Source organism: Lichenostomus cassidix, chromosome 4 (assembly GCF_008360975.1).
Source record: "Lichenostomus cassidix isolate B80296 chromosome 4, HeHo_3.0, whole genome shotgun sequence".
In the NCBI taxonomy this organism is placed as follows: domain Eukaryota; kingdom Metazoa; phylum Chordata; class Aves; order Passeriformes; family Meliphagidae; genus Lichenostomus; species Lichenostomus cassidix.
The window spans coordinates 45,664,318-45,686,262 of NC_139484.1; the positions used below are offsets into that span (position 1 = coordinate 45,664,318).

Here is a 21,945-nt window from a genome sequence, read left to right on the forward strand (position 1 = left end):
AAATTCAAGTACCACCCTGAAGCTGAAGAATACCCAGCATACATACGTGAATGATCTCAAGGGAAGGAGGGTGGATGTTGAGGCTCATGTAAAGGATGTTCAGGATCACCTGCCTAGCAGTGAGAGTCTGACTGCCTCTGTTGCTGGACATGTATGGATGTCTCAGCTCAGCTGGACCGAGTCTTGCTCTTCTGTCTTTTTCATAGAAGCCTTTTTATATTTGCTCATTTTTCTTCTGAAATGAAGATGTGACTGAAGATGTGTGTGGGATTTTTTGGTGTGTTTTGGGGTTGGTCTAGCTTCCATTATTGCTAAGCATTCCTACCTACATGTATACTTTTTGTCTGCCTTACCTGTTTGATGTCAGCAGTCTATACTATAACACATTCCATGTAAATTGGGTATTAGAGTGTGGATGCTCATTGGGAAAGTGTATGTATCCAGATTTTTATTAGTCATAATTAGCTAAGGTTATATGATGCTTTGGGCCTTACTTTGGACTCCTCTGCACATAAAGATGGAAAATATAGAACTCTTTATTTAAAACAATTTTTTGAGGATTGTTTATTGTGAAGTTCTTTGTATTAATTTTTTAATAAAATTCCTGTGTTGTGGGAAGTACATTATATGTTGGGATATATATTTTTTATCTTCATCAGGCATAGATATGCTAGAATGAGCTTTCCTTTGGGACATTCTATGAAAGTAACAGACTTTGCTAAACCCATAACTAGATTCTGTAATTATTCAAATTGCAGAAGAGAATGCTATTGAAAGGAGAAAGAGCACCAAATGCAAACTACTCTGTCAGCTACTGTTGCTGGAATAAACTGCATGCTCTGCATGGACTTCAGGAAAGCTCCAGATAAACCAATTGCAACAAGCCATATCAAATACCTCATTTCTGCTGACTTGTTTTTTTAGCACTAACTCTGGTGCTTTTGTATTTGAAGGGGAAAGGTTTAGACATTAGTGGTTTAATAGCATTTAAGAGGTAACTGACACAACAGCATTTATTTATTTAGAAAGGAGATTGCCAACTTTTGTTTGCTATATCACATCGTGTGTACATGTAATTACAGGTTTTCCCCAGTACAGAAATAAATATTCTTCCTCATTCCTATACAAAGAGTAATGGTGCTAGTCAAAGGGAGATGTTAAATTCTGTTAGGTCTAGTGCAAAATAAAGGGTCAATTTAAACTTAAAGAAGAAAAGGCCATCCTAAACCAAAAAGAACACTTGGATCCTAAAAGAAACTGGGCCATGCTGTTGTAAATAAGAATGGTGTTTGAACTCTTAAGATTCCCAGTTGCCTACGTGAACGTCATAAACAAAGGTTTATATTAGTAGGTCTGGTGGAAACTACATTCTGTGAGAAATTTCAGGGGAGTTAAATGAAATATGATTTGTGTTATAGACTACCAAGCTGCAGTAACAGAAGAAAATGTTGAGGCATAGAATTGCTTTAATTACTCTTAATATTAGAATATTAATTATTGGAAAATTAAGGTACAGATAGAAATAAACTTCTTACCGTTGAGTTTGCATTGATAACTCTCGTTAGAAAAATCCAGGAGTCTCTTACAGACTGATTTAGAAGTACTTAAAACACAGTGATGGTCAAAAAGCTAGATGTGGAAAATGTTTCAATACAGTTACAGAATTACATGGTTTATGATTCTTTAATTAATTCTCATCAGAATTTAAACGTGATACCCTAAGTAAGCATAGTTAGTAAAAACAAGAAAAGCACGATATGTAGGACAGTTTTTACTCAGTTCAGAACAAATTCTACTGATGAATATGTATGTATATATATTTTGAATGCTTTCAAACTAGTAATAGAAAACAATAGGCATATAAAACATTTTCCTCTTAATTTGTCTTTTCTTGTTCTTCTCCTAAGAATCAAGAATTTGAAAATCTTCAGGAAAGAAAGAGTACTTTTTGTCAGATATATTTAGCCTCAGAAACAGACTGCTAAGAGTTTAAAAAACAACCATTTCAATCTTCTAAAATAAAAATTTTAATTTAAAACATTAGTGTTTATATGTTTCTTGCTTAAGAATTTGTTTAAGTTCTAGAAGCAGTTAATTTTGTAAAGACATCTTAGAAAAGCACAGCATGGGAGGTATAAATAACTCCTCTGCTTCTGCCTATCAGGCACAGCTGGCATGTGATTTGGGGATATTTTCAACTTTTTTTTTTTAAGTTTTCTTTGCAGACAACTAGTAAAGACAAGAATTGTGGTCTAGAAAGATGTATGAATGCCTTGAGCCTTTGCAAATCAATGCTAACTAATTGATGGATATTTGAAAGAATTGTTATATTCACAGTGCTGTCAAAGCAGTATAAGTAGCCCTGGGGGTTGTTAATTTTCTTCCTTTTGCTTCTTTTATTCATCATCCCTGTTTGCTTCCTTTGTTCATGATGCTGAGCTAGAACTGAAGATCTTCAGGTTACGAACAGTGCTGTTTGTGAGGGTGGTCAGTGCAACAGTGATAACTCAGTAACAACTCATCGGCTCTTAGTGCAGCCCATGTTCGTTTTAGAAAATTGTGTGTCTGACATCTCAGTAGAAACCTGCCTCCTTTTTTTCTGTAACATCTTGTTTTGTGCTGCCTGTCAGCAGGACATAGCAGCTGGGCCAAATATCACCAGATTTTTACTGTTCTTTCAGCTACAAATGAGGTCTTGTCCTGAAAAAAGAGAGGCTGGCAACTGGCACTTTGTTTTTGTGACAGCGAAGTTAAGAAAGAAGGAAGCTAACCCAGGTGTACTGAGGTTTGGCTGAGAAGTTCAAAGGTTTTTTGATAGCTGTTTGAACACTGTGTCCAGAAACGCATGATAGACTAAGCCAGGAATATTAAGGTGGAATCATACATTGTTCTGCTTGCAGATTTTCATCTGTGAAGCTCTTTCTCTTCAGAAAGTAACTGAGTAGGAAAAAGGGAAGGAGGAATCCAATACCAAGAAATAACCTAGCAGAAGTGCATTGATGGAAGAGATTTTGCAATCTTTCTCTTACGTTTTCTCTTCTTAAATAATCATTTAAAAAACCCTGAAACAGTACTTCAAGTTATAATTTTTTTTTTATAGGAAAAACAAGAAGTGGATCGCTAATTCTGAAAGAACTACCTTAAGAAATCTATGGGCAAACCCAAGTTTCACAAATACGGCAAAAGGTGATCACAAGGAAAGTGATTTCACTGTAGGAGTTTTCCTAGTATATATCACTGTAGTATTGTTCAAAGGTTCATTTGAATAATTTTTACTTATGTATTTATTTCTAATTTATAGTTCATGCCTATCTTTTACGGCCACATTATCCCTAAAGATGTTGCTGTTACAGTAAAACTGGAATGCTCATCTTGGAGAAGACAAGGAAAACAAGAACATAATGTGTTTAATCAAACAGGGGAGAGGATGGCAGGTCAGAGCATGTATTTGAATCAAACCTGTAAGATTTTAATGTCTAAAATACGGTAAAGGATGTGAATTATGCTGTCCCTGAGCAGAAAACCTTCTTGAAGCATATTGAGCTGAAGTTCAGCATTACTAAAATTCAATTTTGTTGTGCGAAACTGATGTCTTCCTGTAAATGCAATATTTTAAAATAAACAAAAAATTAGTATGCACTGCACTTCTTATTCTGAAAACCTGAAGTGAGGAAGTATTGCTTCTTCACATTCAAAGAATGTATTGAAAACAGACAAATTAACTTTAAGTTAATTTTCTTGGTTAGCTGGGTTTTTAAGATATATTCTTGCACATTTCTAGTTTTATATCAAGCTTTTGTATGTCTTCTTTGCTTCCTTACTTCTGGTGAGACTATCTACCTAATGGTGCTGAAAAAAATGATGTTAAGTCCTTGAGAATTGTTTGCAGTTTTAAGACTGAGGTTACTAAGACTGACTGCCAGAAAGTGATTGTGAATATTGGATAGTTTTAGCTATTTGGGGACTGACAGAGGTGACAGAGACCCATGAGGTGCAGCTGTGCCATCCTGCCATGATTAAAACATCTTGGTGTTTTACGGTGGTGTTAATGTGTGACCACACAAACTTAAATACTGCATCCTCAGGGAGAAAGATGAGCGATGAGCTCTGGATGTGAAACTCACATTTCTAGGTCACTGGCCAAGAGTGTAACTTGGCAGGGGCCAGAGCTTGTTGTCGGTTCATGGTTTGCATTTGGTCTCCTTCCAGGTGTCAGGACTGGAGCTCTCCCTGCTTTGAGGCCCTAACCCCCGACTGAGCTGCACAGTCACTGCGCAGTCCCACCATGGCCAAACTCTGCTTCTGTTCCCCCCACAGGTTGTTCAGTTGTTCATCTCATCTGTGTTTTATTACTGTAGGATGATTACTGAGGTAATGCTTTCTTATAGTACATACACTATTTGCCTGTGTAACCTCAGTATACTGAGGAAGCTTGAGGTCCAAAACCTTGACCAGAGAGGCTGAGATTTCCAGAGTTAAGGGGGAATAACTGGGCAACGCATAAAATCAGTTCTGGTAATAGTATACCTGAGCAAGAATGGAGTATGTATTGCTCCATTTTGAAAATAATGGTGTGGATATATGTTGAAACTTGGGAGATGGCAGCATTGACTACCTGTCTGTGCTAATTCTGGTTGGAAACCTAAGTGACCTAGAGAATTTCACCCTCTATTTCTAAAGAGGGATGAACATCGGAGAATTTTTAGAGCAGAATCTCAATAGTTTCTTATATTTTCTTCCCGTACCTTTATTTTGTGCTTGACTATAGCAAGTATTGCTGTCATTAATTGCCAGCCACAGTTAGTGTCAGCACATGCTTAGTTACTTAGCACATGCTTAGATGCTTAGTTACTTTTCAAGCCTCAAAACCTGGTAGTATTTGAATTACTGCAGTTCTGAATGTAGCTATGACAGTTGTCTCACCTCCTTACAGGCTGCTCTCTTTAAAATACGCTTTTATGTATAAATATGTTTTTATCCCTGTCCATCAGCATGGGACAGTTCAGAAAAGATTTTACAGTACTTCATTTTGTAGGCCATTGTTTCTGTTACTTTGCTGATAGACTATGGATATTTTCCATGTCTTCCTACAAAAATATGAGACCTACTATTTAATTTTTGCCACAAAGCAGTGTAGGAAATGCTGATGCAACATTGTATAAACCATGCAGCAGATGTAAATATGAGGCCTTAAAAGAGGGAAGGCAGATGTTATTTAAAATATGAATTGAGGGGAGCCAAGTGTTTGTGTCCAAGAGGTCTATCCAGGAGCCAGGCACTAGGACAGGGGTGCTCAAGGTGTCTGTCGAGCAAGAAGGCCCCACAATGCATGTGTCAAGCTATTACATCTGGAACCTATGGTCGTGGTATGGAAGCCAAGAATGCCAGGTGGAACACTCTCCTCATGTCCTGTGCTGCTTTTCAGTTGGCAGCAGATTTTGGAGCTGTGGTTTTGGAGTTGTCACTGCTCAGGGTGCCTATCCTGTCCCACTTCTGTGAGTCATTATGACTCGGTTCTTTGTCTCCAGATCTGGGTGTGTTGTGAAACTGCAGGTGGGTGCAGGGGGGCTCTGTACTCCTCAGCCAGCTGTTGTTCATGCAGGCCATGCTGAGAGCCCTACTTTCCCTGGTGCCTCCACAGCCAGAACTTCCCACTCTTACCAGTCTGAGCCTCTCAGTTACGGTTTCCAGCAATCCTTTTTAGAGCTTATAAGAATGTATTGAAACCAGATAAAGGTTCCTACTCTGGAGAGAGCAAACTACTTTTTGAAGTAAACTAGAATCAGATAAAAAGTTGAAATGAAAGTTGAGGAAGATAGGAGAAAAAAAGGTTTTTCTTTTCCTTGTAAGGCTAATACATGCAGCTTGCATCTTTTAAATTACCCATTTGGCCATGTATTTTGGAATTCCATGGACAAGCATATGACAACCTATTTTTATTTCAGATGTGACTAGTCTCCTCCCATGAAACTGACAAAGAAGCTGTTAACTCTGAAACCTTGGTGTGTTTCTGGTGGCTAAGAATAGCTCTGCATGGCACTGAGTATTGTCTTCTTCTACAGTCCAGTTTGAGTGCTGGCTATGTGCATGCTGGGTGGGATTTTTTTGCCAGGTTTATGCTGTGCCCTTGCACTTCCCTCTGAGGATTTAAAGGCCTGAAGGCTGTAATCTGTTTCCCTAAGGAATTGCACAACTTTGGATTTTTGCTAATTTAGTTCTCTTTTATTTGCAGTAAGGATAGATAAATTTAGTCAGAAGGTCTGGTTTGAAATACAAATGTCTCATGCTTATTTTTAAAAAAAGTATGGCTAACAAGGTTTCACGTGAACTCAGCGCTACCTTTTGCTGTTAAAGACCTAAAAAACATTGAGAAACCTCAAGAAACAATACCAACACTAACCATGGAAGCAAAGCAAATTTGGGTAAGTGACCTAGTGAACAATCCTGAATTTACTATATATTTGTTAATTTTCATACTCTTCAAACTCTTTTTCTCAAGACAATAGATATCGCAGAGTATCGATAAATTAAGCAGCTGACTCTGCTGTTTTTCTGTAGAATTTGATGAATGAAAGAACATGGCTCAGAAGAGTACATTTGATAAACAAAAAAACCACAGACAACTAACTACACTTAGTTTAAAAACAGAATTTAAAACAACATTATAAGATATGTGTACGCCATCACAAGGAAATCTATGCTGTAGTTAAAATGTCAGTCTCTCCTATGTCCTAAAAATTCTTTGGTGACTTCTACTGGGAACTGAAACCCCTTAGAATTGAATTTTCGGAAGAGCTGATCCCCTCAGTGCAAGGCAGACTTTTTTTTCTTCTTCTACAGTTAAATTTAGGTAGTTACCTGGATGTGCAAAAAAAAGGGAGGGGTTTGATTCCTCAGCAAAATCACTGTAAGAATATGATTTTGAAAATGTTGATTTCACGTTTTTTATTTTCCTGTCCTTGACATGTTTGTGTTAAATGTGGCAGATTGAGTTAGTCTAGTTTATTTTGCTTTTCAGCTCATATGTTCATATGGAGGATAACTAGGCAAAACTGACAGAATCAGAGCGTAGAACAGTTGTTCTTTTCTGAAATTGATATTTAATGCATGAGACATTTTCTATCACTGATTTTATGTATGCTTGAGCATATTCCAATGCTCAATTGTATTTGTTTGTTTATTCTCTTCTTTCCTTTTTTTAATCCATGTGTATATATATCTAACACTTCAATTTTCAAAACATACCTTGGTATCAGAATTCCTATTATATTTCTGAGCACTTCACTAGACAGTTAGTTACAAATATGCGAAAGTGGTCTGTACGTGGACCCAGTCCGGACTACTGTGTTGGTTTGGGGTTTTTTTTGTTTGTTTGTTTTTTAATGATACATGATTTGAAATTTTTGGTTACTTTATAACTGATGTTCCAGAGTCCTTTTCCGAAATAGCCTTTTAGAGCAAAACCGCCAGCGTTCATTACTTTTTTGCATTTACTCAGGAAAGGTATCAGTTTGACATTAATGAGGATAATTGAGGATAATGAGCATAATGGGGATAATGAGGAAAAGTATTTTCCTCTTTGAACTGGGAGCTGGAATTGCCCTCTTCTCACAAGGAAAGAATAAATAGGCAGTGAAGGGAGAGAAGGTTAAACAAACTACCTTGGGTTGTGCTCTGCAAGAGAGCTCCTTGCAAAAGCTGCTGGCTTCTAACACAGTCTTTTTGGACATAATATCAAGCATAAATTTGTTGAGCATTTTGACATTGTTTTTACTTTAAGTACCGGGCACCAATAGAGGTTTTTATATCCTTAAGTCTGAAAACTGAGGATGTGAAGTTTTGTTTTTCCAGAGAGTTGTGGATTAGCAAAGATGAGATAAGGTATTTAAGTTTCTGTTTGCTGGTTGACAGAGACCTGCCTGTGGTCACTTTGACGTTGTTTCAGGATGCATTTTTTGTGTGTGGTGTATACGTATCTTTTAATATATTGAAGGGAAATTAAACATCACATATGGTGTGTTTGCAGTGACAAGTGTTAGAGTGAAGTTGTCTGTGAAGCCTATGTTTATGCGTTTTCCTTTGCTGCTGTATCCTTGCCTTAGTTTTAGATTTTAAATACTACTTCTTAAAACTTCAGATTTAGTTTGTGGTTTTCTTTCTCTTCACATCATTAACATACCATGGAAATGAATATTTAGAATAGGTTAACTCTCATCATTGCTTTGGAAATATGTGCTTCCTTAACTTACAGAACAGTGTATAAGGAAATCTGGAATAAACACTAGCAAATTCTCTTTCCTTCTCTTCCTGCTCTTCCACTCACCAGGCCTGAGTAGTGTATCTTTCCACTGCTGCCTTTGCCTCCCTTATGTTTTTTAGTTTAACATCACTTAGCCAAGCATTGCTATAATTTTATTGCCTTTGTTAGCTGATGCTTAACACAGGATTCGGAGCGTTGGAGTGTTTCCAGCCTGGTGCAGCCTTCAATTTGATGGCAAAAATGGGTTTCTCTCTTAGCAATAAATGTTCTGCTCTCTGCCCCACTTCCCTCACCCCATGGGCTGAGCAGGGCACACTTTCCATGCCAGTCAGAAAGGTCATGAGTGCATGCAAATTTACCAGTGTGCCCTTACCTGTAGCTTCAAAAGTTGACTGTCATTCTGTGGCTCTCCAATGGGAGTCCAGTGACCAGGAGAGGGAATGATGAGAAACTGAGCTGCCCTCAGCAAGCTTAAATTTGCAAATTTGCTCAGCATCCCCCTTGGAAACTTCTAGATAATAAAGAACTCCAGGAGACAGAACTGAAGGAAAAACAACACTAATGAGTTACAGCCTCTCAGCCGTTACGTGAATGCACAGTACCATCTAAAAGCACAAAAACTGACTGGTATGGTGATAAACCTGAGCTTATGGGGCCACTATGAAAACCAGGGAACACTACTGGCTCAGACTTAGTAGGGGCTTGGTTTACATTTTCCTAAGTGCAGGTGGGTCAGAAGAACTAACAGAACAAGGCAATGTTATTTAATTCTATCTTTGCTCTCTTTATTCAGTGGGAAGTTGACATCTTTGTTCCTGTTGCATTAATAAAGTTGAATAAAAAATAAGCATCAGACATTGCCCTTTAAAATTAATACTGTAAGCTTTTTTTTTTGGCAAGTTAATCATACTAGGATAGAATTGCTTCTGTTTGCGTTGTTACTGAAAATATGACTTGCAATGCTATAGAAGCCTAATGCTAATGAGGATAGAAAGTAAAGAAACAAGTTCAAGGGGTTTTTATGCTTATGTGGTTATTTTTTTGAGAGAATACAAAATTTGTAAATGAGTGAATCTTGACAGTTATATATGCTCACTTGTTAAAGTTCAGTGTTTTGAAGGAAACTGAGGTATTAGGATAGATACCTATGTTCTTCCACATGCACTGTGCAAAATAATTTGACAGTAAGGGCATGTTAAGTCTTCATGAGGTCTACTAGGAAAGGAGACAGTAGGTACCAGGTGTGTGCCTGGGGTGGTATAGTTTCTCTGAGAAGTTTGCAGCTTGATTACAGAACTGTTTTTGAGCAGAAATTAATGTATTAAAGTCTAACATGCTTTATTATTTCTGCAGCTTAAAATTGAATTGAAAGCTACAGTTGTCTAAAATGTCAGGAGAGTAAGAGCATTTCTGAAAATTACTATTGGGAATTTACCTTATAGCCCTGAACAACTGTGTTTTCCTGCCATTATCCTGCTTCCAAATGTGATTGATTATGTTTAGATTATGGACAGATGAGACTTATCCTTTACATTTTTTGAAGCAGATCTTGCATGAGAGCAGCTTTCTGACAATGAAACAAAGCATGTTAAATACGTTGGTAGTTTGGAAGTATGCTATTAAATAAATTTCTCTTCTTTCTAAGTAAGGGTTTCTATGAAATTCAGAACGTTTTAAATTAAAATATTTTATCTGAAGAGGTTTGCTATTCTGGCAGTTGTTTTAGAAAAGGAATTACATAAACTATATTTTTAATAGTTTGACACTTTAATGGCCAGGATTTCCTGGTGGCATGCTGTAATCAAGAGTGACTGGGCAGGACTTGAGACAATTGAGTTCAAACTGATTTCCTCTTCCCCCTCCAGTTTTTGTGTTTTATCACATTGTTTTCCACTGTGTATAGTTTGGTCTTTTGGCATCTTGTGCTATCAAAATAATTTTTTAATTTTTCTTTTTTTCCTGTCTGATAATAATCTACATGCATGGTCTGCCATACAAGGTTCTGTAAAATGAATCACATAATGAGTTGTACTTCTGGTATATGCTTGCAGCAATTTCAGCCAGTATTTCCCATCTATGTCCTAGCTGTTGTGTTGTTAAGGATTTTTTAAAATGTGACTATACAAAACCTGTCTTACATTCATCTTCATTGTTTTTTTAGGATTATTATTAAATTTTAAATTTCTTGTTTGCTGTGGTAGTTGCTTGTGCCATAGGTGAGACATTCTGCCCTGCTGTCAGACACTGTGTTAGATTTACGTAGTACTAGAGATCAGGTGAGCTTCAGCAGTATCTTTGGGGCTGTAGCTTCTAGCAGCCTTTAATGCTGTCACATCCAGCATTCTCAGTGGACAGAGGGAGCCCTGTAACAACTAATAGTCTAATTCTGACTGACCACCCTGGATATCCTCTCACTATTCTGTATGCCAGATCTGACCTCTTTTGCAACCATTAAATTTCTTAATAAAAGTATTTGTGTGTTCTACTTCAGTAAATAAAAAATACTCATCCATCTGATTTAGCTGTTTGTACATTATGCATGTGGCTGTTGTTTGTCCTGTTCAGTCACAGTTCCGTAGAGAAGCAGGTTCTCTTTGTACACTATGAGGATAGAGGTTTAGAAAGAATGTTCTATAGAGTTGATACTTCTCACCTATGTGTAAGGTAAGAGGAGTGACTACCACAGTCCATAATGGCAAAGCCAGTAGGATTTACTTGGAGAAATTCATAGCCTGGTTTCTCTGTTCTCACATGTCTGAGTTTAGGCAAAATAATTATTTTAAAAGAATTTTCCTGATTTTATTTCTAATCTGTTTTATCCTTCTGTCTGTTCTAGAGTGTCAGGGAAGAAATCCTATACCTATTTTATTTTAGACTTTTCAGGGTAGGGAAGGGACTCTAAGAGATAAAGTCCCATACAGGAGCTGGAGTATTTGCTGGTTAGAATTTGGTCAGCCATTAAAGCAGCTAGATAAGAAAAATGTCTTGTTGCCTTCAGAATACTTCCTCAAAGAGTGTCTGAATATTAGTACAAGAAAAGGGGAAAAGGTGCAATGTGGCAGAGAACATAGCAAAAAGTCTCCAGAGGATTTTGATGATGGGGAATTTAGAAGGGAAAGAGACCTTTCAAAGACTTTTTTGTTTTTGAGACAGAGGGAATTAACTTTATACATCCCAGATAATGTTCATAGGTGTGGAAAAGATGGAGGAGAAACTTTCTTCTAAACTGAAATCTTTGGGTGTGTTTGGTTGGCTATGTTGGGTTTTTTACTAATAAAAACATGACTTTTAAGTTTGATGTTAAATTACTGAAGCATGCTTCTCTTTTGCTTTTTCTCTTGTGGGAGACTGATCGGTTACGTTTGTAGAAAACTTTATGCGAAATGAAAATCTAAAAATTACATTTTAAAAATGAAATTGTGAGAGATATTAACAGAGGTGGAAAAAAAGACTACTGAATCTCTGGAAGGACTGAACTACTTAGTTATAAGATAAAGCTTCAAATTTAAGGATCATCTGTAGCAGAAAGTCTTCTAAGGGATTGTAATCTGGCCCAGATACCTAGAAAATCAGATATTGCTAGACAAGGTTTTATGCCTTAGAATTTCTGCTGTGTCTTTGTGTTGGCTGGGAGTAATGTTTCTATTACTGTTCTTGCATGCATTTTCAGCAGCTTCCAAAGCAGAAAACAAGCTTCATGTGAGTACCTGTAACTAAACAAATTGACAGCTGCTCTCTCAGTTGAGTCAACTTTTCCTAAAGAAAGGATGTTCATGTTTGCTGGAGGTAGAAAAATAACCTTTATGATAAAATTTAGACAATTTCTGTTAAGATTTTTTTCTGTGGGGTTTTTTTTTTTTCAGTCCAAATGAAAGCTCAGCTGTCAAAGTACCGGTTCCCACAATGAACTCAAAAAGACTTTCTGTATTCTCTGCCAGGCCATCCTTCACATTACAGCCATATGGTTAATTAACTGCTTACTGAAATAAATTCATCTTCCGTTTATTGATGCAGCATTCATTTATGTTTCTTTGTCCCCAAGTTTGGCCGAAATATGTTTATATTTCTGAAACTCCTTAGATAAATTGTTAATAGGGAAGTGTTTCTACTGCAGAAGTAAAATGAAAGTTCCAATTTAGATTTGGAGGGGAAGTTATCAATACACATAAAACTTCCTCTTGCTGAAAGGTTTGACTTGGCTTTACAAACATTGCACTGAACCATGCCACTGAACTAAGCCTGAACTTGTAAGCCTGTTTCTATTTTCCAGGTAGATAATCCATTCATTTTATCAGCATGTGACATAAATAAATAAATGACAGAAGTACCCACTGCTATGGCTGGTTATTTAATTATTTCCATAAAAGTTCCTTAAAATCAGTAAAAAATTGAGAGAGGTAAAAATATGCAGTCTGGGCTTAATCCATGTCACCTGTTAATGTGTTAATAGTTCTTTGCCTGTAGTGTAATTGGACACATGTGTGGAGCCATAATCTTTGTTAAACATCTTCCAAAGAAAGTTCACTGTATACTGCCAACACAGAGAAAGAGGAGGGAATTCCATAGCTTGTGTTGCTGATTGAATTAGTAATGTAGTCTGTATTGAAAATAATAGGATGTTTGCTCATCAGGAACTATGTATCCAGACTAAGGTATGAGAAATAGGGGAGAAAGAGCAGGTTTGTTTTCTTGATCATGTATATTCTATTGTGTTTGGATTGATTTCAGTTTCTACCGCTGTGTTTGTATTTGTGGTGTTACCAATCAGTATATGTGTATTATGTAAAGCAAAAGAATGTCTAGATATCACACTCTATGAAAATGTGTGGTCAGCAGCCCTTAATAGATACTTAATTTCACTGTCAATGACTATGGATTTTATTCACATTGTTTAGGTTCTCTTGTAAAGTGACATTGCTCTGGTGTCAGGAGGCTGCTGTGCCTCTCCCTTCCCTTTCAGTGTTTCATACCAGTATGAAGAATAATATTCATATTAGGTATGGGGGTTTTTAAGGACCTTGTAAGAATGCCTCAAAAAATGGTATCTAGCAGAAACTCAGTTTCTTGGTCCCTGTAGACATATTATTGAAAAGAGTTTATAGAACTCAAAAATCAGAATAGCATTTGTATGTAACTGGATGGGCTTAAAAAATGAGTATACATTTTATGAGTTTGCAATTTTTTTGTCTTTTATTGTAATCGATTAGCACAGTTTAAGATTAGTCGCCTCTTGCTGGTAAATAAGTGTTGGTGAAATAAATGGGGAAATCTGGATAAATGCAGTATATTGCAGAAGTGTCCACCAGTTCTGCTAAGACTGCTGACTCCAACACTTGTGTGATGCTGGTGAACCAAGAAACCAGCCAGAGCCACATGTGCTGTGATAATGGCTGAGCATGACATCAGCAGGGATTTTGTACAGCTGGAGCAAGAAAGGGAGGGATAAATCCAGCCTTCGGACAGGCTTCATGCATTGTCAGTAGTGCTGCATAGTTTGGACAAAAGCCAGTTAAGTAGATCTGGTGGTCTGGTGTGCCATCACATGCTTCAGCAGCCCAGGTAAGCTGCATTCTCCCATTGCTACTGGGAAACCATATCCAAGAGGTTTAAGTGAAGAGCGGCTCTTTCTTTATATTTGTCTATAGGTTGGAGGCTACGAGGTTGGAACGTCCACCTGTTATTAGAGCAGTGTGTGTTGAATTTCATTGTGTTCATAAAGCTGTTTTTTTCATCAAGTCATAAGACTTTTTTTCCCACTGGTGAGAGTATGGAGACTTTGGAAACAGTAGAAACCTGATGACCAACAGGAATTTTAGAATTGTGAAATAATGATGAATTTCTTGAAGAAGGAAGTTATCTGCTCTAGAAAACAGGGTGCTAATCAGGGACATGGGAAACCTAGGTTTAACATTTGGGCTCTACTCATAATTTGTTGGGATGATTCTGGATAGATTGCCATCTCTTTCGAGCATTGACATCCTTTTTAGGAAAGAAAGTATACTTTTGGTAAAATAACTAAAGATTTGTTGTTACAAAACACTGTAACAATCACTGCAGGCGTGTTTCCATGTGTATTAATATCACTTCTGTGAGGCAGGATAAAATGTTCTAGATGTTATCAGAGTAGAAGACAAGGAGCTTGATTAAAATTCCTTTAAGTAACCACACATAATATTTTTAGTCTTTGGAAATTTTTGTATTGTCAGTTGGACATGCAAACCCTATTCTGCAACAAGTGTCACAGGAAATAGAAAGTACCTTTGAAAGTACCTTTGCAAAAATAACGGTAAATAGCTTAATTGCTAAATGTGAGCTATGTAAAATTATCTACTACTTTTTAGCAATTAATTAAAAATAGCAACCAAGAATATAAACTGCTTGATGAAAACTGCAGAGGTCCCTCAAGATTGTGTTGAGCATGCTTATTTTATAGTTGGGTACTTTATTTTAAAAACCTGTAGAGTAATTCCAGATGTATTTTCAGGTATCTGGAAGGAGGGGGTAATACCTAATGGAAGGTCTGCTTCAGTCCAACCAATCCAACTTCCTGAGACAAAGCAGCAACTGAAACCAAATTTCAGTTAAAGCAAAAACCATGACAAACTTAGGAAAAAAGCACATATGAAGTCCCAACACTTGGCTAAGTGTAAAGTAGTACCCAAACAAACTCTAAAAGCTAAAAATCATCATTTTATATTAGCCATGAAGTGTAACAAACTCATCACAGGCTGGGGTGCTTTTGTTACGTTTTGGTACTTGCTTTGTATGTTTGAATTCTGAATAGTCTCACTGGCAAATAGGATGCTACTTCTGTCCTCAAATACTGGATGTGTTTGGGCTATGCGGAGAGAAATAGGATGATAAAAATAGTAGCATTCTTTACCATCAACTTGATTATTAAATAACCTTTCCTAGTTCTAGACACTTGTGTTTAACATGAAACAACTCTGTTTCCCATTTAGCATACATCAGGGCATGTTGCTTTTTGACCCAGGAGTGTGTTGTCTGTCTAATTATCCTTTGTATTGTTTTACTGTTCCTTGCAGCTATCCAAACAATTTGGTGTGGCCCTAGCAACCAAACAATACTGTTTAACAAAGATTTCCTTACTGCATTGCTCCCAGATTTCCCACGTAGCAGTAGCTCACATCGGAGCAAACAAACAGGATATTGTTTCAAGGGAATAATGTTCACTGTTTTCAAGCAATTTATGAAAGTAGTTTTTTAGTTTTGAACTATTGCAAGTTGCATGGTTTCTGGTTCCAGATCTCGTCTGAAGTTCTGTAGAATGCTTCATGTTTTGAAGCTTCCAAATTATGTTTGAGACTTACATTTTCTCTGGCAGCTAGGAGTGAAGAATGGCTTATGCTTTGATGATGAAGAGTAGCAGAAAGAAATTATTTAATCTTGTCCTGCAATGAGATTTTTTTTCCATTAAGCATATTTGAAATCCATATAGATCCTTCCTACAATGTTATTGGTTGCAAAATCATGAGTGATTCCCACTGAACATAATTCTACCAGATAATTATGTTTGACCTAGTTAAGACATCTGATAATAGATTTTGACTTTTCTTTACGGAACTCTTCCATATTTTCTTACTAAACACACTCGAGTTCCCTCTCTTTTTCCCCTCCTACGTTTGTTTTGTGTGTGTATTTAACTAACTTACTGGTTTTACAAAGCAGATAAAACCATGAACATTGTCATATGCAAGAAAAGTCTTGACACTAGTGTCAACCATTAGTGGTGTCATGAATTAGAGACCTCAGCAAGTTCATGGATGAAAGTAAATCATTATAATTTTTTCTGCCTTTTACATACTCTGGCATTATATCAAAATTAAGGAATTAGTAATACTCACATGGCAATGTTTATAATTGCGTCTGTTTGACAGTTTTCCTATGTTTTTTGGAGGGGTAAGTTTATTACCACCTGAAGAGTTTGTGCATGTGAACACAGAGATTAGTAACGCATATGGCTGTAGGATAGCCTTGACTCTGCTTTGCTGCTGAAAGAGTAAAAAGGGAAGTCCTGTCAGCGTTAGATTTTTGCCCAATTTACCCATTTCCTATGTGTTTGCATGAGCCCGAGGAGAGGATTTACCTGGGTTTAGATCAGTCTAGACAACCTTGGGGTTTCATCCTTAGTGAGGGAAGCTGTTTTATAGCTTTAAAAGTTAACACACTAAGATGGTCCCTTACTGAGGATTAACTTGATAACATGAAGTAAGGATAGCATTTCAAAGATGATCAGCTCTCAGTGTTTTCCTGATTCTTAAATGAGGGGCTTTTTGAATGTGATATTTTAATATCTGAAGACAGAAATGTATTATGTAAACGACGGTTAAGAATTGTCTACATAAAGCACATCTAAATACAGTTTTGGGTTAAGGAGCACACGGTTCTGTCTTAGTTTCCTCACAGGGCTAAAAAAGCTGGTTGAGTACCAGTTTCTCACTCTTGAGGAGCAGGAACTAGTCCAGATAATGTGAGGATTAGTGGCATATCCAGTAGGTAAGTCTAGAATGAGCTTAAGCTGCTGCTTCTGATTAATTTCTTCTGATGAGACACAAGTAATGATATTCTAAAGGGGATTTAAACACTCTAGTTTCTTTTCAGCCTGTTAGCTCCAAGATGTGTTTTAAAATAAGACAGTCCAACTTGTCTGTTTATTAGAACAAAGCTTTAGCTTTCTTAGAAACGCTCATATTTAGGATAGAAGCAACTGCATATATATTAGAAATGTGTGGTATCTATTATGGGTCCTTAGCTACTCAAATTTCAATTTTTTTATCTGATGGAAATGAGAGTTGTTCAAAATCCGTATGTAGCATTCTTCTGTTTTGCCCATCCCATCCCATCCCATCCCATCCCATCCCATCCCATCCCATCCCATCCCAATTTGTTTATTACTTGCTATGGCTAGGAAGCTTGTATTTATTCGTTCTCTTCACCTCTTCTCAAACCTTTGTGCTCTTGTTCTTGACACATAATTCATCTCTCTCATTTTCTGGGCTGCCTTTGGAAGCATTGGAGCTTAAGGATAGCAAGAATGCGGATGCTGGAGAACATAAGCATTGTAAAGACATGAAATGTTTTTTGAAGTCCCTGAAATGTTTATGTTTCTGTACTGAAGGACAAGCCAATCATCAGGAGTGGGATGAGAAGGAGTTTTGGGTTGTCATCCTCCTTTTCTGTTTCTTAATGCTTTTGTGTGCTTCTATCTAGTGAACTTCAGCCATAGGGATCTAGATCATGGCAATGTCTGTGATGTCCTGTTGCCTCTGCTGTGCAGGACATGTGGTTCTCTGTCTTTTAGGGCCTCTGTTAGTGAGATCAGAATGCTGGATCGAAGTGTTAGAGGATATTTAGAAATGTTTTATGACATGTGAATGTGTGCATGTTTTTCTGGTGTTACCCCTGGTTCCCAGGAACTCAGTTTTGTAACCTTGTGCAAGTCCTTCCAGCCCCAAAGAAAGGATACTGCAGTTTACAGGAAAAAGTATGCATTACTCCAGCTAAACAGCAAGTTTGTACAATAGCATAGAGAATAAAAACATGTCATATGTAGTACTCACAACCTTATGCAAGATAACCTTCCTTTTTGATTAGAAGCTAAGGTAGTTGGGGGCATTCAGTTTTCACTCCTGCAGAATTGCTCACTTCACTAATGCATTTGATAAATGATAAATTTCAATGGGAAATGCGGGAGTCTGTGTTATGTTATGTAAAATGTAACTTTCTGAATTGCTAGAAGATATCATGCATGGCCGAGACTTAAACTTGCGAAGATGTGAAGTACCAAAGGTTTTGTCTCCATGGCAACCAGTATTTTCATAAATGGGTTGAAAAATATGTTTGAGTAAAAGTTGTGGATAATATGTTGCTAATAGGTTTTGTGCATATAAAAGCTGAGAACACGTAAGAAAATGTGCAGGTTCAGCAAAATAGACCAAGTGCAGCTCCTCACAGTTTACCTACAAAAAGCCTTAAGAAAGGTTGCCTGAACAAATCACAAAATGTAATAAGATAAAACAGATGGGAGCTAGGCTCCTTGCATGACTCTCTTAGGAAAATAAAATCTTAGTATTGGTAGATAAGAATTGTTCATATAAATGCCTAGTATCAATTTAACATCTCTAGTCATGGAATATGCTAGGAAGACACCAGGCCCTCCCTTGGTACCTCTGGGTCATCATTAAGAGATGTCAACAGTTAGTTTGATTTATAATGTGCAATACAAGAATTGTAGTATTTACCCTAATTGTTTTGTGTACTAAACTTGTGTGAGTGAGTTCTATTCAGTACTGCAGTGCACATTGCTGGCAGCTTTTACAGTAAACAAATGTTTTTGAGTGCTTAGGAAGAAATATAAAGTTAAAGGTGGATAATTGTATGTAAAGTTTGTATGTGATGATTTCTGTATAAAGGCAAAAACATTAATTCTTAGAAAATGAGACTGATATATCCAGTCTTGTTTATATTGATTAATTAATATTTCTTGCAAGGAAGAAGTCTTTAACTAGAGACTGTAGAAGATCACTTAGCATGACATGTCTAAAAAAGGTTTGCATTCCTGTTAGGAAAATCAGCTTACTGACAAATAGTGCCAAGAAATTATTTTTCATAAAGATATTTGGACACTAGTAGAAACTTGAACTTCATGGGTGATCTATAAAAGAGAATCAAGCAGATGCCTCTCATGATACAGGAGGATAACCCTTTCCATTCAATCTTTTCATTTTTCAGTCATACTCAAACTGAAGGTACTGTATGTTAATCTGTGGTCATTATAGAGCATTTTGTCAGTAACAGAAATTATCTACATTATAAACCCGTGTGCAACTAGGAATGAACCTTTACGCAAGTAGAAATTCTGACCTAATTAAAACATCAAAAAAATTTATTGTATGTTACAGCTAGTTATTTCCTCCTTTTTTTAGAGAATTTACGCAATGAAAATGTGTGTGTGATGAATGGGAAAATACAGAGTGACTGGCACTGTGTTTAGAAGCTCTGCTTAATAGCTCTATGTTTTTCTTGTTTTTTTCCTATAGCCTCCGTGCCACCCAGCAGAGTAAATAAACATAGAGTTTCTCCAAGTGTTGTTTCCACCTGGGAAAAGAGAGGCATCATCATGTCTAACATTACTATTGACCCAGATGTGAAACCTGGTGAATATGTCATCAAAAGCCTTTTTGCTGAATTTGCTGTTCAAGCTGAAAAGAAAATTGAAGTTGTAATGGCTGAACCTTTGGTGAGTCCTTATTTTTCATAGTATCCCTCTAAACAGTCTTGCTTCTTTTTCTGAAATAGGCTGATTTATCATATATATGGTTACTGAAAAGAGCACTCCCAGATATTATTGACTTTTCAAAGGGATTACTTCAGGAATAAATAGGCTTCTAAAAACAGGATTGCTGCCTGATTTTGTTTTATTGGCTGGGGTTAAACCTGTTACTTAGTAGTTACTGGAAACAAGACCTCTTTGTATCCCTAAGTTCTGTGAAGTTAGAAAAGGAAATAACAGCAATAAAAAAATGTTCCTTCATTAATACTGTGAAGTGTGTTTCCTGTCAGTGTTTCTTTGAAGTAATACTTGGACAATATACTTTCAAGAAAAGATGCATTTAGTTTGTTTTCTGAAGAAATGATACTAACACCTGCAATAAAATAGTAGTCCATTTTGCAGATTAGGCAAAAATGCAAAATTCCATTGGCAATCCAGACCTCATGATCTTTCAATAAATGGATTTCTTTTAATTTAGAAATTTCTGGGAGAAAAAAAACCCAACAAAAACACAGCAAACAAAAACAACTTTTATTTTTTTTAACCTGGAAATTTGCTGGGCAGGTGAGACACTGTTTTGCAGAAGGTCAGCTCGCAGAAGGCCAGCTCACAGAAAGCTGCTGTTGGCAGCTGCTGCTTGCTGAAGTATTCATGTGCACAAGTGCACATGTGAGCATTTGATCCCCAGTTTAGAAACTTTAAGAAAAAGTTTTCCTAAGAAGCAGTCCAAAAGAATACAAAAACAGGGCTAAAACTATTTTGTAGAATCATCTTCAGCTACAACTATTAGTACATAAAAGGTTGAGGAAAATGAAACTTTTCTTTGTATCTGGATATACATTATATATGTGTATGTTCCTGTGTACCAGGCAAGCATACAGCTTCAACATAACTTGTCTCTTTGCTTTCAGACATCCAAAAAAGTCATGTATTCAGGAGGGTCTTATAAGAAAGCACAAAAACTGCACAGCAGAAGGGGCACACAAGTGGTGAAGGGTACCTGGCTGAAAAATGAGAGATCTGTAGTGGCAGATGAGTGATGAAAAATAAAGTGATAAAAAAATGAGTGATGCTGTGGGTGGAAAGACAGGTAGCTCCACTGTCCATCTATGTGCTGAATGCTGCTCCCCCAGCCCCATTTTTATTCATCTGCAAACAGGGAGGATAGTGCTTAGCCAGAGTGATTCAGGCTGTCTGTAACTGAGATGAGCTGAGCTGAAGAGGGCTTTTCCTGCAGACACAGCTAGTTTGGAGTTTAATCTCCTAACCAGAATACTGGTAACAAGGTAAATATAATAACCCTGGAGTTCATCTGTGCTGCAAAGCTTGTCCCTAGACCAGATTAAATAAATCCTCTGTCAACAATCCCAGGTTGTGTCTCTTTGCTATGCTGTTGACTGTTAATTAAACAAATGTTTTAAAATCTGTTATCATTTAAAATCAAAACGTCTCACCAGAGTAAAAATTAGAAACTCCATGAAACTAAAGAAACAATGCATTTTTAACAGAAGAGTGGTTCCCAGCTCTGTTGCCTGGTGAGGTTTTATAGTGATTGCATGAAGTCTGCCTTAGTCATGGTTTTTTACTAATAAGAATCTGAAATCAGTATTTTGTGTGTATACAGTGTGTATAAAATTCTTTGGGATAAAATAAGAAATTATAAATATTGCTAGAGTTGTCATCTGTAAAGGTTTGAAACAGTTTTGTCTGGGTTCATTTGCTAAGTTGAATTCCTTTAAACAAAATGTATTTGAATGGAATCAAATGTAATTTATACATATAGCCAGCTGTCCCATACTTATGGGTGGGAAGTGCTATATAGAAATCCAGCAAAGTGAAAGAGGTGCCAAAAGCTGTGGCAAAGTGAAACAACCTGAGCCTATGTAACAGAAAGAGGTAGAAGGGAATCCTTTGGTGTCCCACTGAAAGGAAATACTGAAGTATTGAAGCAGCTTTATTTCTGTATGTAGAATTTAAGTACTGAACATTCAGTTCTAGTGTATGACATTTAAAAAGAAAGATAAAAGGCTGGAAGAGCACCAGAAAGGCACTGACTGTGATTGGAGAAAAGGCTTTAATGGAAGAGAGAAAAGCCCTTTATTATTTTAGTGTGATTTGATTTTGTGGAATGACTTGGATACAAACAAAAATGTGGAGAATATATATAGGGTTACATAAATCTTTAATGAAGCTTGGCTGTTGGGTGAAGCTGTTTGAGAGAATTTAAAGGCAGACCAGTCAAAGTTAGGGGCTAGACACTTTTTAGAACTTGAATGTGCCAGTGGGGGAGCAAAAATTAATTAAAATAAACATTTTTTAAAAGTCAGTGCAGATTAAGACAGCACCTGTTGGTGAGGGGTAATATCATTTTTGCTAGATGTATGGATTACAT

The 21,945-nt window shown here is 36.8% G+C and overlaps 1 protein-coding gene across 12 annotated transcripts in view; it reads left to right on the forward strand.

Annotated features, from left to right (window-relative positions):
* FRYL (FRY like transcription coactivator) overlaps positions 1-21,945 on the forward strand; it is a 168,718-nt gene that overhangs the window by 54,211 nt on the left and 92,562 nt on the right. For all 12 annotated transcript variants that reach the window (XM_085059004.1, XM_085059001.1, XM_085059003.1 and 9 more), the window contains one exon: positions 19,321-19,520. In XM_085059004.1, coding sequence (XP_084915130.1) covers positions 19,401-19,520 — 120 coding nt within the window. In that variant the 5' untranslated portion in view covers positions 19,321-19,400. The remainder of the gene's footprint in view (positions 1-19,320; positions 19,521-21,945) is intronic.